We start from the raw sequence: 26841 nt of genomic DNA on the forward strand, positions 1-26841 counted from the left end.
GGGGTGTGTTGTCTTTTCCTTAGATCAGTCCCAAGAAGCAAAAGTTTGCGAGCCAAACACGGTGGTGGCTTTCTAGGGGGTGTAAGGAAGGGCAGGAAGAGGGTGGAGGCAGGTCTTCATCATAAATCCCTTTCCACATTCAAGACCCAACTCCTTGCCACGCTCTTTTCCTTAGCAGAGGGTGAAGACCCATAACTAGTAGACCTGTGCTTTAGTTCAGCTTTGATCCCCTGCGTGAGAATTTCTTTCTTTCCAAGCTCCAAGCCCCCCATCCAGCTTTCTTTTGGTGTCTATGTTTGTACGTGAAGGGACTAAGCTATACCTCTTGTGCTGGGTCAGATTTGTCTTCGTTTGAGCCCGAAGTTGCTCGTGGCCCAAATTCTCAACCTTTCCCGGCGTTCCATAATCACAGGCCTTGGGGAGGAATGCATCCCATTGCCCTCCAATTATGGTTTCCTTAGGAGGCTATTAAATCTTGATTTCTGAGAGGAAAATTGGGCATCCCGTGTTTTCCCTTTCAAGCCCTAGTGTTCTGCTACTGTGGGTGAGCCCTTCTAGAAACTTCCAAGTGGTTTCAGAGGCCATCAAAATATCACTGGGAATTGCAGTTATTTTACGATGGAGCTGGGCTTTAGAAAGAGCATAGGGGGTGTTTTGTGTTTTTTTTTTTTTAGTTTTTATTGGAGTATAATTGCTTTACAATGTTGTGCTAGTTTCTGCTGTACAGCAGTGAATCAGCTACACATTTCCATATATCCCCTCTTTTTTTTGGATTTCCTTCCCATGTAGGTCACCCAGAGCCTTGAGTAGAGATCCCTGTGCTATACAATAGGTTCTCATTAGTGATCTATTTTTTACCTAGTATCTGCAACTCCAGTACGTTGGCTACCTGATATGAAGAGCTGACTCATTGGAAAAGACCCTGATGCTGGGAAAGAGTGAAGGCAAAAGGAGAAAGGGGCAGCAGAGGATGAGATGGTTAAATAGCATCACCAACTCAGTGAACCTGAATTTGAGCAAACTCTGGCAGATATCGGAGAACAGAGGAGACTGGCATGCTGCAGTCCGTGAGGGTCACAAAAAGTCAGACGTGAGTTAGGGATTGAATAATAACAACATAATAACAACAACATAATAACAACATAGTATCAATAATATATATATGTCAGTCCCAATTTTCCAATTCATTCCACTCTCCCCTTCCCCACTTGACTCTCAAATGTTTGTTCTCTATGTCTGTGTCTCTATTTCTGCTTCGCAAACAGGTTCTCTGCACCATTTTTCTACATTCCACATATATGTGTTAATATACAGTATTTGTTTTTCTCCTAATGACTTACTTCATTCTGTATGACAGTCTCTAGGTCCATCCATGTCTCTGCAAATGGTACAATTTCTTTTCTTTTTTTTGGTGGCTGAGTAATATTTTATTTAGAGCCCTGGACAATTCTTTTAGGCTATTTCCTTTGGAGGAAGAGGTCAGTGTGGGGTTGATGGGAATGTGCAGAGATTGTGGGTTTGGATCTGGATGGACATGTAGAGGTGTTCAGCTGGGACCTTTCTGAGTTTGGCTGTGGGGCTCCTGAAGGGCAGGGACAGCCCATTCCTTGCTGCCTCCCATGCCTGGCCTGGGGCTGCCTGAAGAGCAGGTATGTATGCCTTTGCATTTGTTAAATTGGATGGAGCACAGTGACAAGCTGGATTTGCAGGGTCAACCATCAGTCAAGATCAACAGTGATACTAAGTCCCAATCTGTCCCTCCCCCCATACCTGGCAGATTTAAGGAGCAACATGCAAAGGTGATGATGAACACGGTTTACCCAAGAACACCTCAAGGGAGAGGAGACAAATGTTCTGGGGGCTTTAAATTTGATCACTTATGGGACCTCCCTGGTGGTCCAGTGACTAAGACTCTGGGCTCTCAGTGCAGGGAGCCCAGGTTCGAGCCCACACACCATAACTCAGAGTTTCAGTGCCAAAACTAAAGATCCCTTGTGACACAACTAAGACCCAGTCACATAAATAAATAAACAATAAAACATTTGGTTACTTAATCCATCCAATGCCCCTCCCCTATCCAATGTCGGAGATTGTTATAGCTATTTTACAAAGCAGACTGAGTGATCAGATACCTGAAATTGTTGCTCAATTGTGGCTAGTGCTGAGGACACCTTTGAAAACCCTCCAAGGGTCCCGGTGCGATGCTATATTATCTTGTCTGATGCTCAAGAGAGCCCAAGGTACTGTGACTGTCCCTGTGTCTGCATGGTGGAACCAAAGCGCAGAAAACGGAGTCACGTGACCAGGAAGTGGCTGCTTCCACTCCAAACCCAGGTCTGCCTGACTCCATGATTCATTGTGCTCCACATGTAGGGTGATGTGAAGCTGTAGATCCCAGGTCTGATGGGAGGGCCTTGAGAGACCAGATTGAGACACTCTGAGCACATCACACCTTCCCCATCCCAGGCCTGGAGGTTGAGGGACCAGGGTGCTTGGTGGACGGTCCTTCTGTCTATCAGCTTGATCACACAACAAAGATGGAGAAGGGAGAACTGGGAGGACTAAGGCAAGGCAGAAGGCTCAGCCAGAAAGCGGCATTTGGCTCTCTGGCTGTTCAGTGCAAGAAAGAAAACACTTTAGCTTTTGCAGAATAATCTGAGGAAATTAACAGGTTAGGCGTGTTCCAGCCCTGCTGTGAATTTGCTTAGAGTATCAGCACAATTTGTTACAAAATGTTCTTGATTTGTAACTAAACGTTCTTGTGCTGGTGCACTGATTTCTGTCTGTCTCCGCAGGAGGCGGTGGAACTGTGTGTGTTCTATTCACAGTCTTGTGTTTAGAGCTCTGATGCTGCCTGCCACTCTGTAGGAGCTCAGAGCTGTTGGTCCAGGGACCTAGAAGGAAGATGGTGATAGGATTGGCAACACTATGGGTGTTGCTGCCTAGTCAACTTTTTAATTAAGAAACTAAGAATCCTAGTCAGAGAGCCTGTCTGTAAAGGTCAAAGGGTTTTCTAGGACATCTCCATGGTGCGGAAAACAATCTGCTGCTAAGTCACTTCAGTCGTGTCCGACTCTGTGCGACCCCATAGACAACAGCCCACCAGGCTCCCCCGTCCCTGGGATTCTCCAGCCAAGAACACTGGAGTGGGTTGCCATTTACCTGTGAGTAAATACTGGCTGGAGAGCGAGAGTGTGGCTGCTCTTGATCCTGGTGGGGAAAGAAAATTCCTCCATGGTCCTCCTGTATGCATGTAAAAGAGACTTCTTATCAATGAGCTTTCTCCCCCAAAGGGGACTTCGTCTGAGAGCGGAAATGCTACTCATCTTTCTTTGAATGTTCTTAGAAATACCTTGCATCCAGTTGGATGGACAAGCATTTTGCTGTTGTTGTTCAGCTGCTCAGTGGTGTCCAAGTCTTTGTGACCCCACGGACTGCAGCATGCCGGGCTTCCCTGTCCATCACCATCTCCTGGAGTTTGCTGAAACTCCTGTCCACTGAGTCGAACAAGCATTTACACTGCTTTAATTTCCTTCATGCATTTCTCCCAAGTGTGTGCCGGGGCTTGGCAGCATAAACAGAAGCAGAGTCAGGAAGTTCCAGGTGTACAAGGTGTTTACTCAGGTAGACGGAGGGCTGAAAAGTGGGTCCAAAGAGCCAGTAAAGTCTGAGGGTCCAGTGGCAAAGGGACAAACACATTCTTTTCATAAGTCAAAATAAACATGGGCAGGAAATGGGTGCCCCCCAGTCCGCATTGGAGAACTCCATCTTTTTCTAATAGAAGAGCCGTGTCTGAAGTGTACACACGGAGGTGTCCCAGGAATACCTGCTGGGCTCCTGGAATGGACACGCCACATGGAGCTTCTAGATGGAAAAATAAAGCAGCCAGGCTGGCTTCAAGAACCAACTCAATAAGGAAATGAGTCGAGTGTTGTGTCTCTTTGGTCACGATGGAATTTAAAATAGGTGTTTTTTCATTCTGACGAATGATTCCATTTCACGATGTCTCCACAGAAAGACAGTACATTCTCCTGTTTACTCTTGTCCTTTAGGAGTTGAGGATATTTTCTCTGTTCCCTGTCTCTCTGCTTAGACTCTGCCAGCGCGTGGGTGTAGCAGCTCCCGGGAAACTGGCTTCTGGTGACCTGTACATTATTCAAGACCACCGTGTTCTTGTTACTGGGAAGCCATCAGTCATATGAATGGACCTTTTTATGGTTGAGATTGTCCCCAGGGAAACCCTCCTTGCAATTCAGACCTTCCACAGTGACAGATTTCAGACTCTGACATTTCTCATTCCCACTCTGTTGTTCCCATGGATGCTATGGTTCTCTCTCTGACTTCTCCTCACTAGAAAATGGTTATACAAGATCCCAATGCTGGGAAAGATTAAGGGCAAGAGGAGAAGGGGCGACAGAGGATGAGATGGCTGGATGGCATCACTGCCTCAATGGACATGAGTTTGAGCAAACTCGGGGAGGTAGTGAAGGACAGGGAAGCCTGGCATGCTGTAGTCCATGGGGTCGAAAAGAGTCAGACATGACTTACAACTGAACAACAGCAACAATTAACACAACATTGTAAATTAATTCTACTTTGATTTTTAAAAAAAAGAAAGAAAATGGTTATACCTAATCCCAGAAATGACACAGAAAATGTAAACATGTGGGCAAATATCAACAAGAAAAATATGCATGGAATTCAAGGCAGCAGGTATCAAGGAAAGAAGGAGAGAGGTTTTGCATTAAGTGAAGGGACAATCTTTAAATGAGGGTCAGGTATGCATAGAACCAACTTCAGAAAACAAATTGCAGGAAGTAAGAGGCGAATTAAGAAACCTCAGGGGAGATACAAACAGAGCCTTGATCATGTAGATAAACCTCAATTAAGCAACAAGGAGTTTGAATAATATGGTTAATAAGATCATGGTAACAGATATGGGCTGGACTTTGTATTCTGCAAACAATACACATTTTAAAGTGCTCTTGGAATATTTAGAAAAACTAATCATCTGTTAAATCTCAAGGGGAAAAAAAACCCCGATACTTTCCAAAAAGCAGACATTGAACTGCCTAATCTCTGGCTGTAAGTAAACATAACTGGAAATTAATTTTTAAAAGCTTAACCAAACAACCATTCAAGACAAACTCCTACCATGTGATAATTAAAAACAATACAGAACTCTTAACTTTGGTCAAAGGCAGAACTCAACACTGCAAGGATAGATGTTTTAGAAGACAGGGGAGAGGTGAACACAGACTTAAATGATTAAACAGAGAAATGAGACAATGAATAATGAAGCAAATCTACACAGGAAGAAGGAAATAATCAATTAGTGGGGACTCACTGATTAGAAAACAAACAGAACTGACAGTTTCAAAACTGGATCTTTTAGAGCTGCAATATGCAATAGGGTAGCCATTAGCTACAGCAAAATTAGTTGTTTCTCAGTCACATCAGTTGGTTTCCAGCACTTGGTGGCACACATGACTAGTAGTAGTAGTGTTAGTTGCTTAGTTGTGTCTGACTCTTTGTGACTCCATGGACTGTAGGTGGCCAGGCTCCTCTGTCCACGGAATTCTCTAGGCAAGAATACTGGAGTGGACTGCCATTCCCTTCTCCAGGGGATTTTCCTGACTCGGGAATCAAACCTGTGGCTCCTGCATTGCAGGCCGATTCTTTACCATCTCAGCCACCAGGGAAGCCCCTGCTGCTGCTGCTGCTGCTGCTGCTAAGTCGCTTCAGTTGTGTCCGACTCTGTGCGACCCCATAGACAGCAGCCCACCAGGCTCCCTTGTCCCTAGGATCCTCCAGGCAAGAACACTGGAGTGGGTTGCCATTTCCTTCTCCAATGCATCAAAGTGAAAAGTGAAAGGGAAGTCGCACAGTTGTTTCCCCGACTCTTAGCGACCCCATGGACTGCAGCCCCTAGTGACTACCAAATTCCACAGTACAGATACAGATCTTTTCTGTCAATGCAGACTGTTTATTGGGCAGTGCTATCTTAGCATGAAGACTATAGTGTAACTAAGGGGAAAAATATGTGGAAAGAATAAATATATATTAATAAAATAAAGACAGAACATCGAAATGTAACAAAACCCACAAAAAGATTATAAAGCAAGCTCTGGTAATAAATAACTTGCAAAATATTATTAAAATAACCATTTACTGGTTTAAGTGCTCATCTTATTTAGGTTAAGTTTTTAGTTTAGTTGATAATTTGTGTCTGACTCTTTTGTGACCCCATGGGATTTCCCAGGCAAGAATACTGGAGTGCGTTGCCATTTCCTTCTCCAGGGGATCTTCCTAATGCACGGATCAAACCCATGTCTCCTGCATGGCAGACGAATTCTTTACCACTGAGCCACCAGGAGTTTAAGTTAGTCACTTCCTTTCACAAGAAATTAAAGTTCTGAATTTGCCCCTAAGAACAGCTATGCCTGAATCTTATAAGTTGTGCTCTTTTGTTGTTAATTTCTAAATAGCCTGTAAAAGTTACATTGACTCAAGAAGCAGTAGGCTAAAACTCAGTAACTTTTTAAAAGTCATTGCTACAGTTAATTGCCTAAAATGTGTATGGATTACATATATACATGAGGGAAATTTTCCAAAATATCCATAAGAAACAAGGCACTTTAACAAGAGTAGTTTTAAGGAGCAGGTCGGCGAAGGGGGGGGCGTGGGGGGGGGGCGGGGGGGTTGGTTTGAGGTGTGACTTAGCAATGGGAGACATGGTCAATCACGTGCAGAAGCTCTGACATCCTGGACTCACACCGCAGATCCAGATGGTCCAAGTCTGAGTACCTACCTAGTTTCTTTTCTTAGTTCTTCTTGTGAGTCTTGTGCACCTGCCCAAGGTGGAGACTTGGGAGTTATCCATGTTGATAAGCCTGATAACCCCACCTCCCCTGATGGCTTCAGACGTCAGCCTCTTTCTCCCTGTTCCCTCGTCTTCTTTATCCAGCTACCAGAGAGCCAGAATACTGACCCTGAATATGGATCTGAAAGTGAAAGTCACTCAACCCCACAGACTGTAGTCCTCAGGCTCCGCTGTCCATGGGATTCTCCAGGCAAGAACACTGGAGTGGGTAGCCATTGCCTTCTCCAGGGAATCCTCCTGACCCAGGGATCGAACCCAGGTCTCCTGCATTGGCAGGCAGATTCTTCTTTACCATCTGAGCCATCAGGGAAGCCCAAATGTGCATCTGGTGGTATCTTGTTCTGGCTGAAGCCCTTCTTTGGCTCCTCCTGTGATGCAAAGTCCAAGCCTCTCGGCTCCCTAACCGTCCCATCTGGCCCGATGTCCCACACCTTTTCCTCTGTACTTTGCCCTTCATCAGCTCTGAACTCTTTTATGCTTAAATGCAGCCCTGTTGATTCACACATTTGCATGTACTGTCCCTCTCCTGCTGGAATAAAACCAGTCACCTGATTCCCTCCACTTTTTTTTTTCTCCCCTGTGAGTTTTAATGTGCACCTTGTGTGTGTGCCTGGCACTGGGATGCAGTAATTCAACAGATGCAGTAATAAACCTCCCCCTTTCAGGACTTTCTTGGTGTCTCAGAAGGTAAAGAGTCTGCCTGCAGTGCAGGAGACCCAGGTTCGATCCCTGGGTCAGGAAGATGCCCTGGAGAAGGGAATGGCAACCCACTCCAGTATCTTTGCCTGGAGGATCCCATGGACAGAGGAGGCTGATGGGCTACAGTCCATAGGGTCCCAAAGAGTTGGACACAACTGACTAACACTTTCACTTTTTGCGCTTTCTTGTGGCTTGCCTGTTTCTTTTGTGCATTCTAGGAGAGAAGAGATAATGTCTCCATCCCTTTCTGCAACCCAGTGCCAAGGGCCCAAATCCAGATGGGCCAGAGTAAGAAACACCATGAATTAAACCCGCAGTGTATCCATGGTGCCACACCCTGGTCCTAGTCCTGGGAACCTGGTCCGAGACCTGGGTTCCAACTGGCCCGGCTGCTTGCTAGCTGAACTGGCATTTAGCACAGCAGCCCTTATGTGCTTCAGTGTCTCCATCTATAATGGCGGTGGTTGTTCGAATAATAGTGTTAATAAGAGCTTATTAACTGATATAGGTTGAATGTTGTATTCAGCAAACGGAATATATATCTTAAAGTGTATTCACGTGGAATGGGCGGGGGTGGGGGTCGTTAGAGAATGGCCATTCACTGCTTGGGTCTACAGGAATTGCAAGCAAAGGTGTGCTGCGTGCTTAGTTGCTCAGTCGTGTCTGACCCTTTGCGACCCCATGGGCTGTAGCCTGCCAGCCTTCCATTCCTCTGTCCATGGAATTCTCCAGACAAGAATACTCCAGTGGGTTGCCATGCCTTTCTCCAGGGGATCTTCCCAACCCAGGGATTGAACCCAGGTCTCCCGCGTTGCAGGATTCTGAGCCACTGGGGAAGCCCAAGCAAGCACAGGTGGGCATCTTCAAATGTGGGGGCGAGAGGGAACATTGGTTGGAGGGCACTCCGAAAACAAACCTTGTAAGTTTTCTTAGGAATGTAATTTATGAGCATGGTGTTCAGTATTGTGGGCGCGTGGAGGGTAGAAATCTCGAGAGTAGGGTCCGAGAAGAGTGCGGACTCTCCTTGCCACACCCCCCAGCCCCCAATTTGGCAGATTGTGCTGTTGGACCCTGGCGAGCCGATGCCCCTCTCTGGGCTCCTCCCGAGTGAGGCCTGGGGCCAGGGCCCCCCTCGTCCATCCCGGGCGCTGCCTGCCACGCGGTGACCCGATCTCCTCCCGGGCACACGCCCAGTTCCGCGCGCGGCCCAAGCCACACGGCGGCCGCTCGAGGCGGTCCGCACACTCGGTTTCTCCTTTTCTTTAATTTCTTCCAAACTTCCATCCTCTGCGGGCCTGCCCTGCAAGGTTTGAACCCTCGAAAGGGGCCCCCTCCTGGGGCCCCAGGCGCGGACCGCCCGGCGGCGGTCACAGCCAGAGCGCCAGTCGGGCGAGCCGAGCCCCGCGCGCCCGAGGGGCGGGGCCAGAGCCCCAGCAGCACGCCCGCCCATTGGCTGAGCGCGAGGGCGGCGCTGCGGCTGCCGCCACCGCCCGGCTCGGATTCCACGGAGCGGAGCGCACCTCGGGCTTTGTGCTTCTCTGCTGCAGCCAGCTTGCGGGGGGCGGGGCTTCTCCCACCGTGGGTCCGCCCCTCATGAACACACACACACACACACACACGCGCGCGCGCGCGCGCACACACACACACACACACACACACACACACACATATGTTTGGAACCCACCAATCTTGAGGCTGCCGAGCTTCTCCCACCGTGGGTCCGCCCCTCATGAACACACACACACACACACACGCACACACACACACACACACACACACATGTTTGGAACCCACCAATCTTGAGGCTGCCGAGGCGGGGAGCCACCCCCACCCCACGCCCGCCCCTTGAGGCTCCGCCTTCGTCTTCACGCGCCGTATTTCTGCGAAGAGCCCCGCCACTCGATTCCAAAAGCATCTGGGAAGATGTTCGCGCGGGCGGGGGCGGCGTTGTCGGAGGAGGAAAGTGGAGGGGGGAGCTTCTTTGCTTCAAGAACGCGAGCTCCTGCGGTCGCGGCTTCTCAAGGAGCGCAGACCCTAAAGGGCGTCTGGACAGGTGACCACCTAAGCTGTCAAAAGTCACTCAGTCCCCCTATCCCACCGTTAAATCAACTGGATTCCAAGGGAGGAATTTACCGAGAAGGTGCTGCCCGCGCCCGGGGGCTTCGGGGACTCGAACCTCCGCTGTCAGAGTCTGGGGCGGACTCGAGGGAGAAAGTCATAGGATGGACTTTAAGGAGTTTATACAATTCACATTTTCAGGGAGGGCCACGGAGCCCTGCGGTTAATGTGTCCGCCGGTCTATGACGCCACTGTTCCGTTTGGAAATTTCTGGAAAGCAGTAATTTTTGGAATAATAAATCGAGTTTTTTTTTTTTTTTTTTTTAACTACAGGCTTTGGGAAGGAGGGCAGTGTAGCAAAATGCTATTAACATATGTTGTGATATGGAAAAATTTAATACTTTTTTTTAAAGTTTATATATATATAAACGTCTTAACTGAGAAAAACCAAATTGATTTGAACTTAAAAAGGCAAAGAAACCAAAAGTGGGTGTATTTTTATAAGTAAGTCATTTACCTCTCGGTCTTTGTCCCACTATTCCAGCTTTTAACCTTGCTTGGATATAAATTGGTAACTTTTAATTTTGATGTAGTTTGCAAGTTGACAGAAAAACCTCAATAATTGTACCAAATTCACTAGTTTTACCTCTTTGATTTTATTATCTGTCTCGTGGATTTATGTATACACATTATATACATATATATATATATGTATATGTGAAGAGAGCTTTACCCTCCCTGAATCATCTGAGAGTCAGAGGCAGGCAGGTGTATCGTTCCTTTGCCTTTAATTCCTTGGGGGTTATATTCTAAGAACAAGAAAATGCTCTTACACAGCCGTAGTACAATGTTTAAAATCAGGACATTAACACTGATGCAATATTTGAATCCACAACCTATTAAATAAATTTCATCCATTGTCCCAGTGTTGCTTGTCCTCAATAATATTACTTCCTGCTCCTGGTCCAGATTCCAATCTCAGAAAACACTTGGTAGTCAGTTACTTTGATTGTTGATTTTGTACTAAGGCAAAAAAAAAAAAAAAAAGATCGTAAGAGAAAACTTTGTAAAGCTCTCTCAGATGTCTGTCGGCTATTCTGACAGTCACTAGAGGAATATTTGGGAGTAGAATGATATAATGGATCAAAAACTTTTCTTAATCATCTAGCAGAGTTTTTTTATGTACTTTTATTTTTAAATTTTTATTGAAGTATCCTTAATTTACAGTGTTGTGTTAGTTTTAAGTGTCCAGCAAAATGATTCAGTTATACTTAAAAAAATGTATTTTTAAATAGATGTCAATTTCAGAAGGGTGTACCCATACATAGGAAAAATGAAAAATCAATTTGTGCTTATATGTGAGTATGCTGCTATGCACCCTCTACTTCATCCACATTTCCTTTTCCACAAGAAGTCATGGGGCACATTTCCTGTGTCTCTTCCAGGGGGACATATGTCCCATTCATCCTTTTCTTTCCCCCTCATTTGAAAATGTAATTTCCATGCAGCAGAATTCATGTGTTTCAGTGTAATGTTCTGTGGGATCCTTTTTCCCTGATGAGGGATCAAACCCGTGCCCCCTACATTGGAAGTCTTAGAGTCTTAACCACTAGAACTCCAGGGAAGTCTCATTTTGACTGATTATTGGGCTTCTCTGGTGGCTCAGATGGTAAAGAGTCTGCCTGCACTGCAAGAGACCTGGATTCAATCCCTGGGTCAGGCAGATCCCCTAGAGAAGGGAATGGCAACCCACTCCAGTATTCCACGGACAGAGGAGCCTGGTGAGCTACAATCCAGGGAGTGGCAAAGAGTCGGACACAACTGAGCAACTAACACTTCTTTCTTTATGGTCATGTAACCACCACTACCGTCGAGATATGGGATGGTCTGGTCACTCCCCGGCTCCAAATTTCTTTCTGTTGCTTGCAGTCAGCCTTCCCCAGTTCCAGCCCCTGGGTACCACTGATGTGTCCATTGTCCCTAGAGTTTTGCTTTCCCCAGGATGTCACATAAAGGGAATCATAGAATGTGTATCTTTGGAGACTAGCTTTTCACACTCAAAATGATGCATTTGAAATTCATCTCCGTGTTGTGGGAATCAGCAGTTAAATTAAAACAAAATTTTTTTGGAGTAAAGTTGCTTTACAATGTGGTGTTAGTGTTTGCTGTACAACACAGTGAATCAGCTGTATGAATATGTGTGTGTGTGTGTGTTCAGTCATGTGCTTTGCGACTCCATGGACTGTAGCCTGCCAGGCTCCTCTGTCCATGGAATTCTCCAGGCAATAATACTAGAGTGAGTTTCCTACCCTAGGGATCTTCCTGACCCAGGGATTGAAACTGCATTTCTTACATCTCCTGAATTGACAAGCAAGTTCTTTACCACTAGTGCCACCTGGGAAGCCCCATGTATACATATATTCCCCCTTCTTTTTGGATTTCCTTCCCATTTAGGGCACCACAGAGCGCTGAGTAGAGTTCCCTGTAGTATACAGTAGGTTCTCATTAGTTATCTATTTTATACTTAGTAGTGTATATATGTCAATCCCAAAGAAAAAAACAAATGTCAGATATTAACACATATATGTGGAATCTAGAAAAATGGTACAGATGAACGTATTTGCAAAGCAGAAACAGAAAACAAATGTATGGACACCGGGGGGAAAAGAGGTGGTGATGGTGGGAGATTGGGACTCAATTCTTTTTTGACTGCTCTCTAGAGTTCATTGTCAGAGAAGGCAATGGCAACCCACTCCAGTACTCTTGCCTGGAAAACCCCATGGATGGAGGAGCCTGGTTGGCTGCAGTCCATGGGGTCGCTAAGAGTCGGGCACGACTGAGCAACTTCACTTTCACTTTTCACTTTCATGCATTGGAGAAGGAAATGGCAACCCACTCCAGTGTTCTTGCCTGGAGAATCCCAGAGACAGAGGAGCCTAGTGGGCTGCTGTCTATGGGGTCGCACAGAGTCGGACACGACTGAAGCGACTTAGCAGCAGCAGCAGAGTTCATTGTATGGAGATACAGTGTTTATCCATTCCCCAGCTGAGGGATATTAAGTTTGGTTTCCAGTTTTACGACCAACCTAGACAGCATATTAAAAAGCAGAGACATTACTTTACCAACAAAGGTCCGTCTAGTCAAAGCTATGGTTTTTCCAGTGGTCATGTATGGATGTGAGAGTTGAACTATAAAGAAAGCTGAGCGCCGAAGAATTGATGCTCTTGGAGTGGAGCAGTGGTGTTGGAGAAGACCCTTGAGAGTCCTTTGGACTGCAGGGAGATCCAACCAGTCCATTCTAAAGGAAATCAGTCCTGGGTGTTCATTGGTAGGACTGATGTTGAAGCTGAAACTCCAATACTTTGCCCACCTGATGCGAAGAGCTGACTCATTTGAAAAGACCCTGATGCTGGGAAAGATTGGGGGCAGGAGGAGAAGGGGACAACAGAGGATGAGATGGCTGGATGGCATCACTGACTCGATGGACATGGGTTTGGGTGGACTCCGGGAGTTGGTGATGGACAGGGAGGCCTGGTATGCTGTGGTTCATGGAGTCACAAAGAGTCGGACACGACTGAGCAACTGAACTGAACTTGCGGTGATGCCGAACGTATCCACCGTAAACATTCCCATGCGGGTCTTTGTGTGAACCTAAATGTTCTGCTTTGTTCTTCATTTCACCTGGCTAAACCCCTAGGTTCTGTGGTAAGGATCAGAAGTATGTGTCACTTTATAAGAAATGACCAAACTGTTTCCCAAACTAGCTGTCCATTTCAGAGTCCCACAATGTATGTCTTGTTCCTTTTCCCACTAACAAGCTATATTCTTTAGATACTTTTTCCCCCTTAATGCTGTCTTGGAAGTGATTCCAACATTAAAATACATCGAGCTGCCTCCATTTTCACAGCTGTGTGCTATTCCATCCCTTTGATCCACATTAATTTATCTACACAGTCTCCTGTCTTGGACCTTTATGCTGTTTACAGGCTTTTGCTGTTGCTAATGTCCTGTAGGGTACAGAATATCCTTGTCTAGGCGTCTAGGTGCACATATGGTCTTTTGTCTGCAGGATAATTCCTAGCAGATATGCTGGGGTCAAGTTGCTCCTACTTCCTTTGCTTCATACCACCCGTTTCTCTCTCTTTCTCTCTTTCTCTCTTTTTGGCTTCTCTGGGTCTTTGTTGTGTCATGGGGGCTTTTCTCCAGTTGTGGGCTGTAGTTGTGGCATGTGGGGTTTGAGCACACAAGCTCAGTAGTTGTGGCACATGGGCTTAGTTGCCCACATCGCATGTGGGATCTTAGTTCCCCACCCAGGGTTTGAACCTGCATCCCCCGCATTGGAAGGCAGATTCTTAACCACTGGACCACCAGGGAAGTCCCCCATATCACCTGTCTTAACCCAACTGGCATTTCTGTAGATTTCTCTCTGGAGAAAGGGTCATTTGGTCAGGAGCCTTCCACTTTACTTCGGGAAGCTCAACCAGAGGATGCCTTCTTGCGGTTTTGTTTAGAATTCACTCTTCAATCTTCTCAGTGGGTTGGAGTGAAAAAGCCACATGAGGTGAAAGTTTCAGGAAGGTAGTGGCTGCTTCTCCTCTAGTGAAGTTGGAGGCCGGGAGCATTTGGAAACTTTAGGGAGATTTGGGAGGATATTGGGGCCAGCAGCCCAAGGCAGCTAGAGTGGGAGGGTGGGGGACGGGAGATGGGTGAACAAGGAAACTGTGTGTTTGGAAGGGGGAGGTCTGGGTGGATTTTCCATTACACACGAGTCATGAACCTGTCCTGGGAAGGTCCACAGCTCCTGGGCTTCTTGGCATTTTCTTGAAAAGACTGCCATCCTCTCTGGAAGGAACAGCTTGGAGGGGAGGGCATGACATTTTGAGCCAGGGCTGGTGTGTGTTGAGTGTGCTGTGTGTTGGGGACTCATTTGGTGTCTATGAACGGGGGCAGGGCAAGGGGCACAGGGAGGGGAGAGTCAGACCCCTCCTCCGTTCTCATCTTGCCAAATGCCTGGTTTTCATAATTCAACCTGGGATGAGGGGTGGGTGGGTGCTGGACCACCAGTGGCATTTCTGCTAAATAAGATAAAGTACTTGGAAACAGAATGGAAGACACCCAGAGCTGCCTTATTGTTATCAGAGTATAGTCTTCAAAAGTTAAAAAACACAACTCTTAGGCAAACAAACAAACAAATCCCCCAACCAACCAGTCAAACAAACCAAAAAGAACACCAGGCAGCACTTTTAACCCTTTAGCAAGGGCACTAGCTGGGATGGTAAAGCCAAAGCATTTGTCATCACTAAACCAGGATCACAAAGTTAGATATGAGGATGTTACTGTCCCAGGGGGGCAATAAACCTGTCATCATTGCAGATTATTTCTTCTCTGGGATAAAAATGATTTACAACATATCTATCTCTAAGTTAACATCTGGCTTTCTGGAGCTGAGGCCCCAATAGAAATAGTAAATCAATCACAGGTAAGTTTCACGGGGGAAGGGGTTGACAAATGATCCAGCCCATTGCCTGCTTGTGTAAATAAAGTTTTATTGGACACAATGTGTTTGTACCCATAGGTCTTCTCTGAGGCTGTCTTCACACAGAGTGCACTTGTTGTGGCATGGAACATATGGCCCGAACATTTGCTTTGTGACCTTCTGTGGGAAAATCTTGCCAGCTCTTTTGCTGGAGAATGAAATTGTTCTCAGGTGGACCTCTTAGGCAGGGCTCCGGAAGAAGTCTGAATGGCCCTGTGGGCAGCATCTGGCCTTGTGTGTGAGCTTCGGGTCATTTTTTCTTAGCATTGTCTAGGCAGGAAGGTTTATGTGTCTGGGAAGTTTTTGGTAGATCTTTGCCAACAGCTCTTTTGAACCAAAGTGCTGACCTTCAGAGGCAGCCCCAGCCCAGGAAACAGACTCCTTCCTGCTCACACGTGTGCTTTTCCAGAGAATGGAGTCTTCATGGATCCTAGATAATTGTCTGCCTTCTGTATTGCTTCCTGCCATTGAGTTCCTTCGGTTCCTGTGGATAGATTATTAATAATGATGAGAATACTATTGCCCACAATAACTGCTATCAAACCTACACTTGCCTATCAAATAATCCAGTGCCTTGCCCACATCCCTTCTTTTAGGTGTGAGAAGGAGTTAAGAGGTTATCATCCCCATTTGACAGACAAGAAAACTGAGGCTGTCATGGGTTCTTTACAGAAGCCTTTGTGGCATGCCTGTGGGTGGAGAACTATATGCAGGTCACTCCTCCTGACTGGGTGGACCCTGTGGATGCTTGTTTCATTGTTTAAACCTGGGAGTATCGTGTTCAGAGCCAAAAGATCGAAGTTACAGCTTTGGCCCTGCTGGGTCTCAGCTGAGTAAAAAGTCTTCTCTGTGAGATGGAGATAATGTTACTTACCTGCTCTCCCTGTTGGAGTCTGTATTATAATTAAGTAAGACTCTAATACTTGAATACTTTGGCCACCTGTTGCAAAGAGCCAACTCATTGGAAAAGACCCTGATGCTGGGAAAGACTGAGGGCAGCAGAAGGGGATGACAGAGGATGAAATGGTTGGATGGCATCATCAGCTCAATAGACACGAGTGTGAGCAAACTCAGGGAGATAGTGAAGGACAGAGAAGCCTGACGTGCTGTAGTCCATGGCGTCCCTAAGAGCTGGACACGACTGAGCAACTGAACAATAACAAAGAATCTAATGGGGGATATGGAAACCCTCAAGAACCTCCACAGCCATTGGTGGGTTAACTCCATCCTGCTCCTGTTACAGTTTCTTAGTTCTTTCTGGATCCACACAGAAAAATCAGATGATGCACTTGGGCAATGGCACCCCACTCTAGTACTCTTAGCTGGAAAATCCCATGGATGGAGGAGCCTGGTGGGCTACAGTCCATGGGGTCGCTGAGAGTCGGACACGACTGAGTGACTTCACTTTCACTTTTCACTCTTATGCATTGGAGAAGAAAATGGCAACCCACTCCAGTGTTCTTGCCTTGAGAATCCCAGGGACAGGGGAGCCTGGTGGGCTGCTGTCTATGGGGTTGCACAGAGTCGGACACGACTGAAGCGACTTAGCAGCAGCAGCAGCAGCACTTGGGCACAGATGCTCTAAATTTTCCATGTAATTAAAAAAATAATAATATTTATTTATTTATTTTTGGCTGTGCCAGGTCTCCACTGCTTCACGAGCTTTCTCTAGTTGCAGTGAGTGGGGGCTACTCTCTAGCTGCAGGGCGCAAGCTTCTCATTGCCACGGCTTCTCTAGGGTGCGTGGGCTTTAGTAGTGGCGGTGCACTGGCTTGGTTGCCTCGAGGCATGTGGGATCTTCCCCGATCAGAGATCAACCCTGTGTCCTCTGCATTGGCAGGCGGATTCTTAACCACTGGACCACCAGGGAAGTCCCTTCACATCTCTTATTCAATAGCTTCCCCCCTCCCCCCCACACACACCTTTGGATCGTGACAATCTTGAGGAGAATTAAAATTCCAGAAAAATTTGCCTACGAACCCCTTGCAAAGCTTGGGTTTTCCCCCTTCTTGACCTATAGGATTGATTTTCATTGTATACATTTCAGCAGCGACAGTTATTCAAGCTCATCTTATTGTGTATAGACATTTCCCTCCTTTTTAAGTTGTAGCCAAGCACCCATTTGGTGAAGGGCATGGCAACCCACTCCCACTCCTAGAGAATCCCATGGACAGAAGAGCCTGGTGGGCTACAGTCCATAGGATCACAAAGAGTTGTACACGACTGAAGTGACTTAGCACACACGCACGCAAGCACCTATTGGTGATGCTTGCAGTGGGAATTCTGCCTCTGTTAAAAAGGGGATTCTGACACCTGCTACAACATGGATCAACTTTGAGGACGTGTTGTGGTTTAGCCGCTAAGTCATGTCTGATTCTTTGCAACCCCGTGGGCTGAAGCCCCACCAGGCTCCTTTGTCCATGGAATTTCCCAAGCAGGAATACTGGAGTGGGTTGCCATTTCCTTCTCCAGGGGATCTTCCCAACCCAGAGATCGAAACTGCATCTCCTGCATAGGCAGGTGGATTCTTTACCACTGAGCCACCAGGGAAGCCCTAAGGACGTGATGCTCAGTGAAATGAGCCAGACACAAAAGGACACGCACTGTCTGATTCTGCTCATTGGAAGTCCCAAGAGGAGTCAGATCTGTAGAGATAGGAAGTAGATGGTGAGGGTCAGGGGCTGGGGGAGGGGATGGGGGGGTCAGTGTTTCTTGGAGACAGAGTTTCCGTTTGGGAAGGTGAGAAAGTTCTGGGGATAGTTGTATAACAATGTGAATGTACTTAATGTTACTGAGCTGTGCATTTGCAATTGGTTAAGATGGCCAGTTTTATGCATATTTTGCCACAATTAAAAAAAAAAAATGTGTTCCTCGTTGCACTAACCACACTCAGCAGCCACAGGGAATTGGCTACTGTGTTGGACAGCGCAGATCAAGATGATTTCCGTCAATGCAGAAAGTTCCACCCGACACAGATCCTCATGTGGAAATGTAGCTTCAGAGGCCTTTTAAGTTCCATGGGTCTGGTCGGTGGTGTCCATGTTGGCCGTAATGTTCACTGCAGCTCTCGAGGGGCCTGGGGATTTGGAGGTGAAGAACATGTCCCAGCTTCCAAACTGTGTTTTGAGCTATGCAGGAAGTTAGCAAAGAAGGCATCCTTGGGGAACAGGCTCTGCTTGTGGCCTCAGAGGAACCATTGGTCCAGGGACAAGTTTGCGGGCAGCCTGGGAATGGAAGGCTGGTCATGGAGGTCCAGGCCAGATACTGAGGAACCAAAATCAGGGGCAAGCAGGAAGTCATGAGTAGTGAGATGTCAGGAGAAAGAGTGTGTTACAAGCTGCTGGAGAACGCCAGAGTGGAGTCTAGCCTTCAGTGGACAAGTTCAGTTGCATCAAATAAGAAACTCCAGGCATAGAAATCCAAGCACAGTCTCTGCCCCGTTCATCATCTCTTGCAGGTCACAGCAGAAATACCACCTCCACTTACCTTCGGCACAGTGCTTGCTGTGTATGCAGTTATACTTCTTTTTTTAATTTAAAAACTGTTATTATTATTTTGGGGCTATGCTAAATCTTCAATGTGGAGTGCAGGCTTTCTCTAGTTGCAGTGCCCAGGCTTAGTTGCCTTACCACGTGCGGGATCTTAATTCCCCAACCAGGGATCGAACCTGCATCCCTTGCATTGGAGGATGGATTCTTAACCACTGGACAACAGGAAAGTCCCTGCAGTTATGCTTTTAAATAATGAATATGCCTCCTGCATTAGACTTGTGGGCCTAAAGGCAAACTCTGTGGCCACTGTGTTCCCATAGGGGTTGTAAACATCTGGATCAAATGTGTAAGCAAATATGCGTTGAAGCACAAATAAACCTTTGGGACATTTGCTTAACCTCCTCTCACCTCAGTTTCCTCATTGTAAAATGGAGAAAACGTAGATCAGGATGTATCTGTTTATACCAGTATGGCAGCTACGTGCAGGAGCAGACTTGCTCGAGGCAATTGTGTAATTTTCAGGAAATGTGCAGACTGCTTCTTAAACAAGCTGGTAATTCTGTTTGTTTGTTTCTAGTCTTTTCTTTTTTTTAAACTTTATTGGAGTATAGTTGCTTTAGAGTGTCATGTTAGTTTCTACTGTACGGCAAGGTAAATCAGCTATACATATACATATATCCCCTCTTTCGTGGATTTCCTTCCCCATTTAGGTCACCACGGAGTCCTGAGTAGGGATCCTTGTGCTACACAGTAGGTTCTCATTAGTTATCTATTTTATACACAATATCAATTGTGTGGAAGTGAAAGTGTTAGTCATTCAGCCATGTCTGACTCTTTGAGACCCCAGGGACTGTAGCCCGCCAGGCTCCTCTGTCCATGTAATTCTCCAGGCAAGAATACTGGAATGGGTTGCCATTTCCTTCTCTAGGTTATCTTCCCGACCCAGTGATTGATCCTGGGTCTCCCACATTGCAGGTAGATTCTTTACCATCTGAGCTACCAGGGAAGCCCTGGTATATATATGTCAATCCCAATCTCCCAGCAAGCTGGTATTAAAATTTAAATAACATCAACTTATAATTAAAGAAATTATGTTAAAAAGCAAAGAAAATAAATACTTCATACTTACCGCTTCCTAATCATCTCAGTACCTTTTTCTATGATTATGCTTTTGAGGTTGCTTGCTACTGCTGTTTCTATGTGATTGGATGTATTATTTAATGCTGTGCTACTGTAGATCTCTCGCTGGCTTCACATTCAGTAACTTTAGGTGGGGTAGCTTGAAAAGGACCCTGGTGGGAATATTTACACCATGGAAATTGGCCAGTGCTCTAAAGCAAGAGGTTCTCTACTCCACTCAATGAAGAAGTTGTTAAACGTTTAAGAGCACATCACTGGTTTGGGGGCTGAAACAAGTTAATAGTTATGCCTGGGAGTTGGGACATCGAAACTAGCATTTTTTAAAATACGTATTTATTTATTTTTGGCTGTGCTGGGTCTTTGTTGCTGTGTGGGCTTTTTCTCTAGTTGTGACAATCAGGGGCTACTCCAGTTGCTCTGCATCAGCTTCTCATTGTGGTGGCTTCTCTTGTTGCAGAGCGTGGGCTCTAGGGTGCACGGGATTCAGTAGTTGTGGCAAACGGGCTCGGTAGTTGCAGCTCCTGGGGTCTAGAGCAGTGGCTCAGTAGTTGTGGAGCACAGACTTAGTTGCTCCTTGACACGTGGGATCTTCCTGGGCCAGGGATGGAACCTGAGTCCCCTGCGTTGGCAGGCAGATTTTTTACCACTGAGCCACCAGGGAAGTCCAGAAATTTGTATTTTTAACCAGCAGGCAACATGTACTGTAGAAGTGAGCCATTGCAGACATGATTTTGTTTGGCTTGCACTTCCTCCTCTCAAGTTGCTGTCGCGGCATTGGTAAAGCCGTTGACCAGCTGTTTTCTTTCTCTCTCCAGTGTGTCCGACCATCTGCAAGTCACATGGCTGCACCTCTGAGGGTCTCTGCTGCCACAGCGAGTGCTTGGGCAACTGCTCAGAGCCCGACGACCCCACCAAGTGTGTGGCCTGTCGAAACTTCTACCTGGACGGCAGGTGCGTGGAGACCTGCCCGCCCCCTTACTACCACTTCCAAGACTGGCGCTGCGTGAACTTCAGCTTCTGCCAGGACCTGCACAACAAATGCAAGAACTCTCGGAGGCAAGGCTGCCACCAGTATGTCATTCACAATAACAAGTGCATCCCTGAGTGCCCCTCTGGCTACACGATGAACTCCAGCAAGTGAGTCCTGAGTGTGGGTTCCCAGGGGGCGGAGGGCAGGTTGTCAAGAGGGAAAGGAACATAGGGTTGGCGCTGGTAGCACCACCTGTTAAAATTGTGTGAGAAGCTAGAGTTGATTGGCTATGAGCGAGGAAGCTGCTGATGATGCGTGACACAGTTGGGTCTCTCAGATGCCATTCTGGCCTCCTGGTTTTGGGCACTGGCCTTTGGAGAGGGAGTCAATGACCTTTCTCTTGCAAAGGGCCAGATAGTAAATATTTTGGGCATCTTGCATACCAAAAATTGAAAGCTTTCTGTGCTTTTCATTGGAAACAGAAGTCCTTAGTTTCATATACAGTCCTTTATATGGCCTGATTGCTCCCACTGATGGAACTGTCTATCACAACCCAGGTCAGAGCTCAGATTTCTTAAGTGTTTTCTCCAAACTGGATCTGGATCGTGTCCTGAGGTTAGCCTGGAGTGCAAGGAAGAAGGACTCAATTCTAGATTATTCTCAAGGCTTTGTTGTCTTTTGAAGGACAATACCATCAAACCATTTCCTACTGTTTGGGTGAGAAAAAGCAGGGTTTTCTCTCCCCAGGGGTGAGTCAGATTTCCTCCCCACACCTCAGACTTTTTGTTCACGCTGTTAGCTTCTCGGATGAGCTATTTTGGGGGCTTGGGGCTGGAACAGAGTTTTTTAAAAAAAATCCATTTCCTGGTTTTTGTGTTGAGGGTCTGAGAAAAAAAAAAAAATGCCACAAAACAACACAAAAACAAATCAGAGATAGACACACGTCAAGGGGCCTTGAGCTGACCTGCTTACGTAAAACATCTTCCCTCTTCAGACTTGGAAATGAGCCAAGTGAGAGTGTTCTGGTGGGAAATTTTATTGCCCTGGGTGGGGAGGATGGGAAGGAAAACAACCTTTATTCTGGCTCCCAGGAGCTGCTCCCTGAGTGTTTGTGAAACCTGCAAGTACAGTATGTTTTGTTTCCCTCGTTTTTGATAAAACCTATCACGTGGCTTTGTGGACCAAAAATAGGCTCCTATAAATCACCTTTGCATTCCAGACAGAGCTATTTTTTTTCTTTTTTGGGGCCAGTTTATCAGTAAGATTGGGGAAATGACCATATTCCTCTTGATTTATTTATTTGTTTCATGTTTGAAATAAAGCAAGGATATTAACATCTTCCACTAAAAGACACTGGCTTTAAATAGAAAAAGGGTTTTTTGTTTTTTTTTTTTCTGATCATAACAAAGATATGAAAAATAGAGCAACTTCCTTTGATGTTTTCCTGATGGCAGTGGCCCCAGGATTGAAGCCCCAGGAAATTAATGTCTTGTCCCATGATGCTTGGGACCTCTACTGAATGAAAGAGGGGACAGAGGGGGATGTTAATTACGACCCATTCTGGCAGTAGTTGAGGGCTTCCCAGGTGTTGCTAGTGGTAAAGAACCCGCCTGCCAGTGCAGGAGACATAAGAAACTTGGGTTCGATCCCTGGGTCGGGAAAATCCCCTGGAGGAAGGCATGGCAGCCCACTCCAGTATCTTGCCTGGAGAATCCCATGGACAGAGGAGCCTGGCGGGCTACAGTCACATGGAATCTCAAAGAGCTGGACGCAACTGAAGCGACCCAGCACGCAACATGGCAGCATGTTACTTTGTTGGTTAAAAACCTTTTTTTTCTTCTGAAGCTTTTATTTTGTGGAAGACTTCAGGGCTGTCATGTTTTCTTATGTGGTTTGATATCAAATGGGGCCAGATATGTTTTCTTTCTTTCTGGTGGCTTTATCTGGGAAGTAGTTCTTGATGTTTTTATAGCAGAGGACAGTGAACCCATGTGGGTTCACTATATTCCATCTATGGTCACTCCAAGTTACCTGGTAGGGTGCTCTTCAGTGAGATGAGGAGTATTAGATATTTGGGGTGCATGTTAAGGGTGTGATGGGTATGGGGCATCCCTGTCCTTCCACCCTACCCCCCTCCCACCTTCTAGAATTCTCTGCCTCTTGATCTTTGCATGGCTGGATTTCTCCTGGTCACCCAGGGCATCACAACTTAAAATTCACTTCCTTTGAGACTTCTTTCCTGTGTGACCACCCCGCCTGAATTAACCATCTGGCTACCCTTTGGCACATCTCTCCATTTTAACTCTTTTTGTGCTTTTTACCACTAGCTGATATTTTCATTGTCCATTTGTTAATTTTCGCCAATGAGACCATACGCTTCAGAAATGTATCAGCTAGCTCTTGCTGTGTAACAAACCTCCCCAGTACTTTGTAACTTATAACAACACTCATTTATGGTTTCTATTGATTTTGTGGGTTGACCAGAGGTTTATCTGGCTCGGTGTGGGTCGGCTCTGATGGGATGGTACAACCTAGCCACTCATACCCTGCATGGGCAGCTGGGGCCTTTCTCCATGTGTAGCCAGGAACGGCAGGCTTTAAACTGTGTAAGTACTTCTTAAGCCACTTCTGTGTCACATGTGCTAATGCCTCAGCCAAAGCAATTCAGAGGGCCACACCCAGATTCCACGGATGAGGAAGCAAGACTCCACTTCTTGGCTGGAAAAGGACATGTGGATTTCCCACAGGGAAAGTTGGTTGTTTGTTCACTTGTGTGCCTGCGGTTTACAACCGGCATTGGCAAAGGGCCAGATAGTAAATATTTTCCGCTCTGAGGGCCATATGGTTGCGGCTACTCTACTCTAGCCTTATAGAGTGATAATGGTCATAGATGGTACTCAAACCAGTGGGTGTATTCTGATACAGTGCTAGTTACAACAACAGGTGGCCAGCTGGAGCTGACCCACGGGCCGTAGTTTGCTTATCCCTGGCCTGGAGGATCATCTGTCACATGATAAGTGCTCAGTGAATATTTGTAGAACCAACAAAAGAACCCAAACATTTGGTCATTATTCTGTTTCCACCCCAGCTGCTCTGACACCAGCTGGGTGTACTACAATAGATGTCAACATCAACCACCTGGAGTTGGCATCGGACCCACAAGTTAAAGGCTTGGTCCTCCACTGGACTGGCTTTACTTCACATGCCAGCCACACTTTGGGGGTCCCCAGGGCAGCCACGTGGGCACTAGTGGTAAAGAACCCACCTGCCAATGCAGGAGACATAAGAAATGCCGAGTTGATCCTTGGGTTGGGAAGATCCCCTGGAGGAGGGCATGGTGACTCACTTCAGTATTCTTGCCTGGAGAATCCCATGGACAGAGGAGCATGGTGGGCTGCAGTCCTTGGGATCACAAAGAGTCAGACACGACTGAAGCGACTTAGCACACACACATGCAAGAGCACCCACACTGCTGATTGGTTGCCTATAAATTTTGAGGTTCCCACAAACCCACTGGGTTCAATAATTTTCTGGGACAACTCACAGAGCTAAAAGAAAAAGGCTGATGATGGTCCAAGCCTATGGATGGTAGCACCCTGGGTTAGGGTGCCTACAGAGCTCACCTAAGTATACATCACCTATAGCTAGCTAGCTCTGCAGACACTGCCCCCGGGGGGTGCCCTATTTATGGCTGGGCCAACTCTTGCTGCGCTTCAGCAAGAAACCATCAGGCAACTTTAAGGAGCAAGGTTTGTTATTCACAGGTCCTGGAGGGCCACGCAGTGAGGTCGTGGGAAGGGGGAAGGAAGAAGGGAGAGAGGGAGAGAGACACACACAGAGGAAAAGAGAGAGGGGAAAGAGAGAGACAGAGAGAGGAAAAGAGAGAGAGGAAAAGACAGGGAGAGAGGAAGAGAAAGAGAGGAAGTGGCCCTTGGGAGGTCTGCTTTTCTTAGGGTCTGAGGGCGGAGTGTCTGGGGTTTGATGGCTTCACTCTGTGGTGAATTTAAAGCTCAAGAGCAGGAATTGGGGCACAGGAAGAGAGAGGCAGGGTCCATCAAGTGGTCAGTTATCTAGGTTCCTCAGGGCTTTCTGAAAGAGGGACCTTCAGGGGTGGGGGCAGACTTGTTCCTCATCTAGTTGTTTTCGTTACATTTTACTCAAGACAGATGTCTTTTGAAATAGATGCCTCAGCAGTCAAAAAGCTTCATGTCAGGCACTTACAATTACAGCTTTATTATTAAGGAGGCACAGAGGATGAGGGCTGGGAGAGTTCCAGACACAGGGCTCCCATACCCTCATGGAATCAGAAACATCAGCCTTACAGCACAGCTGTGTGCTCACCAACCAGAAACATGGACTGAGTTGGTGTCCAAGGTTTTTCTTGGGGTTTTGTTGTATAGCTGTGATCGATTGAATCACTGGCCATGGATTTGAGCTCTATCTCCAGCCTCCTTCTCTCTCTGGAGGTCAAAGCGATGAGGCAAACTTCCAAATCACACATTTGACCTTTCTTGTGACCAGCCCTCATCCTGAAGCAACTAGGGGTCACTACTTCATTAGCACAACAAAGATGTTTCTATCGCTCAGGAAATGCCAAGGCTTTTGAAGCTCTGTGCCAGGAGCTGGGCACCAGATGTGTTCTTTATTATACCACCATGACAAAGATCCTTCTGCAAAATTGAATAGGCAGAGGTGTAGAAATAACAAGGGTAGCAATGATACCACTAGTAAAAAGTGATCATCATAGCAAAGGACTAATGGTTTTTGTTTTTTATGTGCCAAGTACTTTAGATGGCATATATCATTCGGTCATTCAGTGCTCATCACCACCTGCCCTGTGAAGCAGATACCCTTATCGTCTCTATTTCACAGCATGTGTGCCTGCTAAGTCACTTCAGTCGTGTCTGATTCTTTGCAATCCAGTGGACAGTAACCTACCACTCCTCTGTCTATGGAATTCTCCAGGCAAGAGGACTGGAGTGGGTTGTCATGACCTCCTCCAGGAGATCCTCCCAACCCAGGGATCGAACCCAGGTCTCCTGCACTGCAGGCAGTCTCCTTCATTGCAGATGGATTCTTTACCAACTGAGCCACCAGGGAAGCCCAACTGAGCCACCAGGGAAAGTCAGACTCCACACAGAGCAGCAGACATCCCATCACCTTGCAGTAGCAGCCTGAGTACCACTATTTGGAGTAAAATCATTAGCTCTGCACAATTGGTCACTATGGTTTCGTCAGGAGTCCCATCAGTTCCTTGTAATAGTGTGAGTTCTATCTCCAGGGTAGTACATGATTCCCCATGGGGTACAGTGGGAAGACCCTCTCTTTGGGACAAGGCAGAAGCCCCATCATTTTGGCATGAGTACCCTGACCTTGGGATAATGCTGTAGAACCTGTCACCCTGGAGAAAAGCCCTAAGCCTATCCCTTTAGACAGTGGTTCTTACCTGGAGGGGGTTTTTGCACCTCCTTCCCCAGGGGACAATGTTCGGAGACATTTTTGGCTGTCATGCCTTGGATGGGAGGTGGTGTTAGCATAGTATGGGAGTGCGGGGATGCTGCTTAACACCCCTCATGTGGAGGACAGCCCCCAACAGTGGAGAATTCTCCAACCTCAATGTCAGCACTGCTGTGGCTGAAGCACTCTGCCTTATGGTCACTTGGGACCCTGTGCAGCACGCTCTCTGCTCTGTGTGTGTGTGTGTGTGTGTGTGTGTGTGTCCTGATCTTTCTCCCCACTCTTTCTGCAGCTTGATGTGTACCCCTTGCCTGGGCCCCTGTCCCAAGGTATGCCACCTCCTGGAAGGCGAGAAGACCATCGATTCGGTGACATCTGCCCAGGAGCTCCGAGGCTGCACCATCATCAATGGAAGCTTAATCATCAACATCCGAGGGGGCAGTGAGTGCTCTGGGGGGAGGGGCTGCCGCCTCCTGGGATCCACTCTCCCTCTGAGCACACCGGGACAACAGCCCGGAGGCCCATCAGTGGAGTCATGCAAGGAATAATGTGCTTCCAAACTTGGGGTTCACAGCTCAGTCCTGGACCCACCACAATATTGTAAAGT

The 26841-nt window shown here is 46.9% G+C and overlaps 1 protein-coding gene across 4 annotated transcripts in view; it reads left to right on the forward strand.

Annotated features, from left to right (window-relative positions):
* Window positions 1-26841, forward strand: part of INSR (insulin receptor) — a 146115-nt gene that overhangs the window by 68072 nt on the left and 51202 nt on the right. For all 4 annotated transcript variants that reach the window (XM_006046794.4, XM_006046795.4, XM_006046796.4 and 1 more), the window contains exons 3-4: window positions 20623-20944; window positions 26527-26675. In XM_006046794.4, the coding sequence (XP_006046856.2) occupies window positions 20623-20944; window positions 26527-26675 (471 nt within the window). The remainder of the gene's footprint in view (window positions 1-20622; window positions 20945-26526; window positions 26676-26841) is intronic.

This window comes from Bubalus bubalis, chromosome 9 (assembly GCF_019923935.1).
Source record: "Bubalus bubalis isolate 160015118507 breed Murrah chromosome 9, NDDB_SH_1, whole genome shotgun sequence".
Classification (NCBI taxonomy): domain Eukaryota; kingdom Metazoa; phylum Chordata; class Mammalia; order Artiodactyla; family Bovidae; genus Bubalus; species Bubalus bubalis.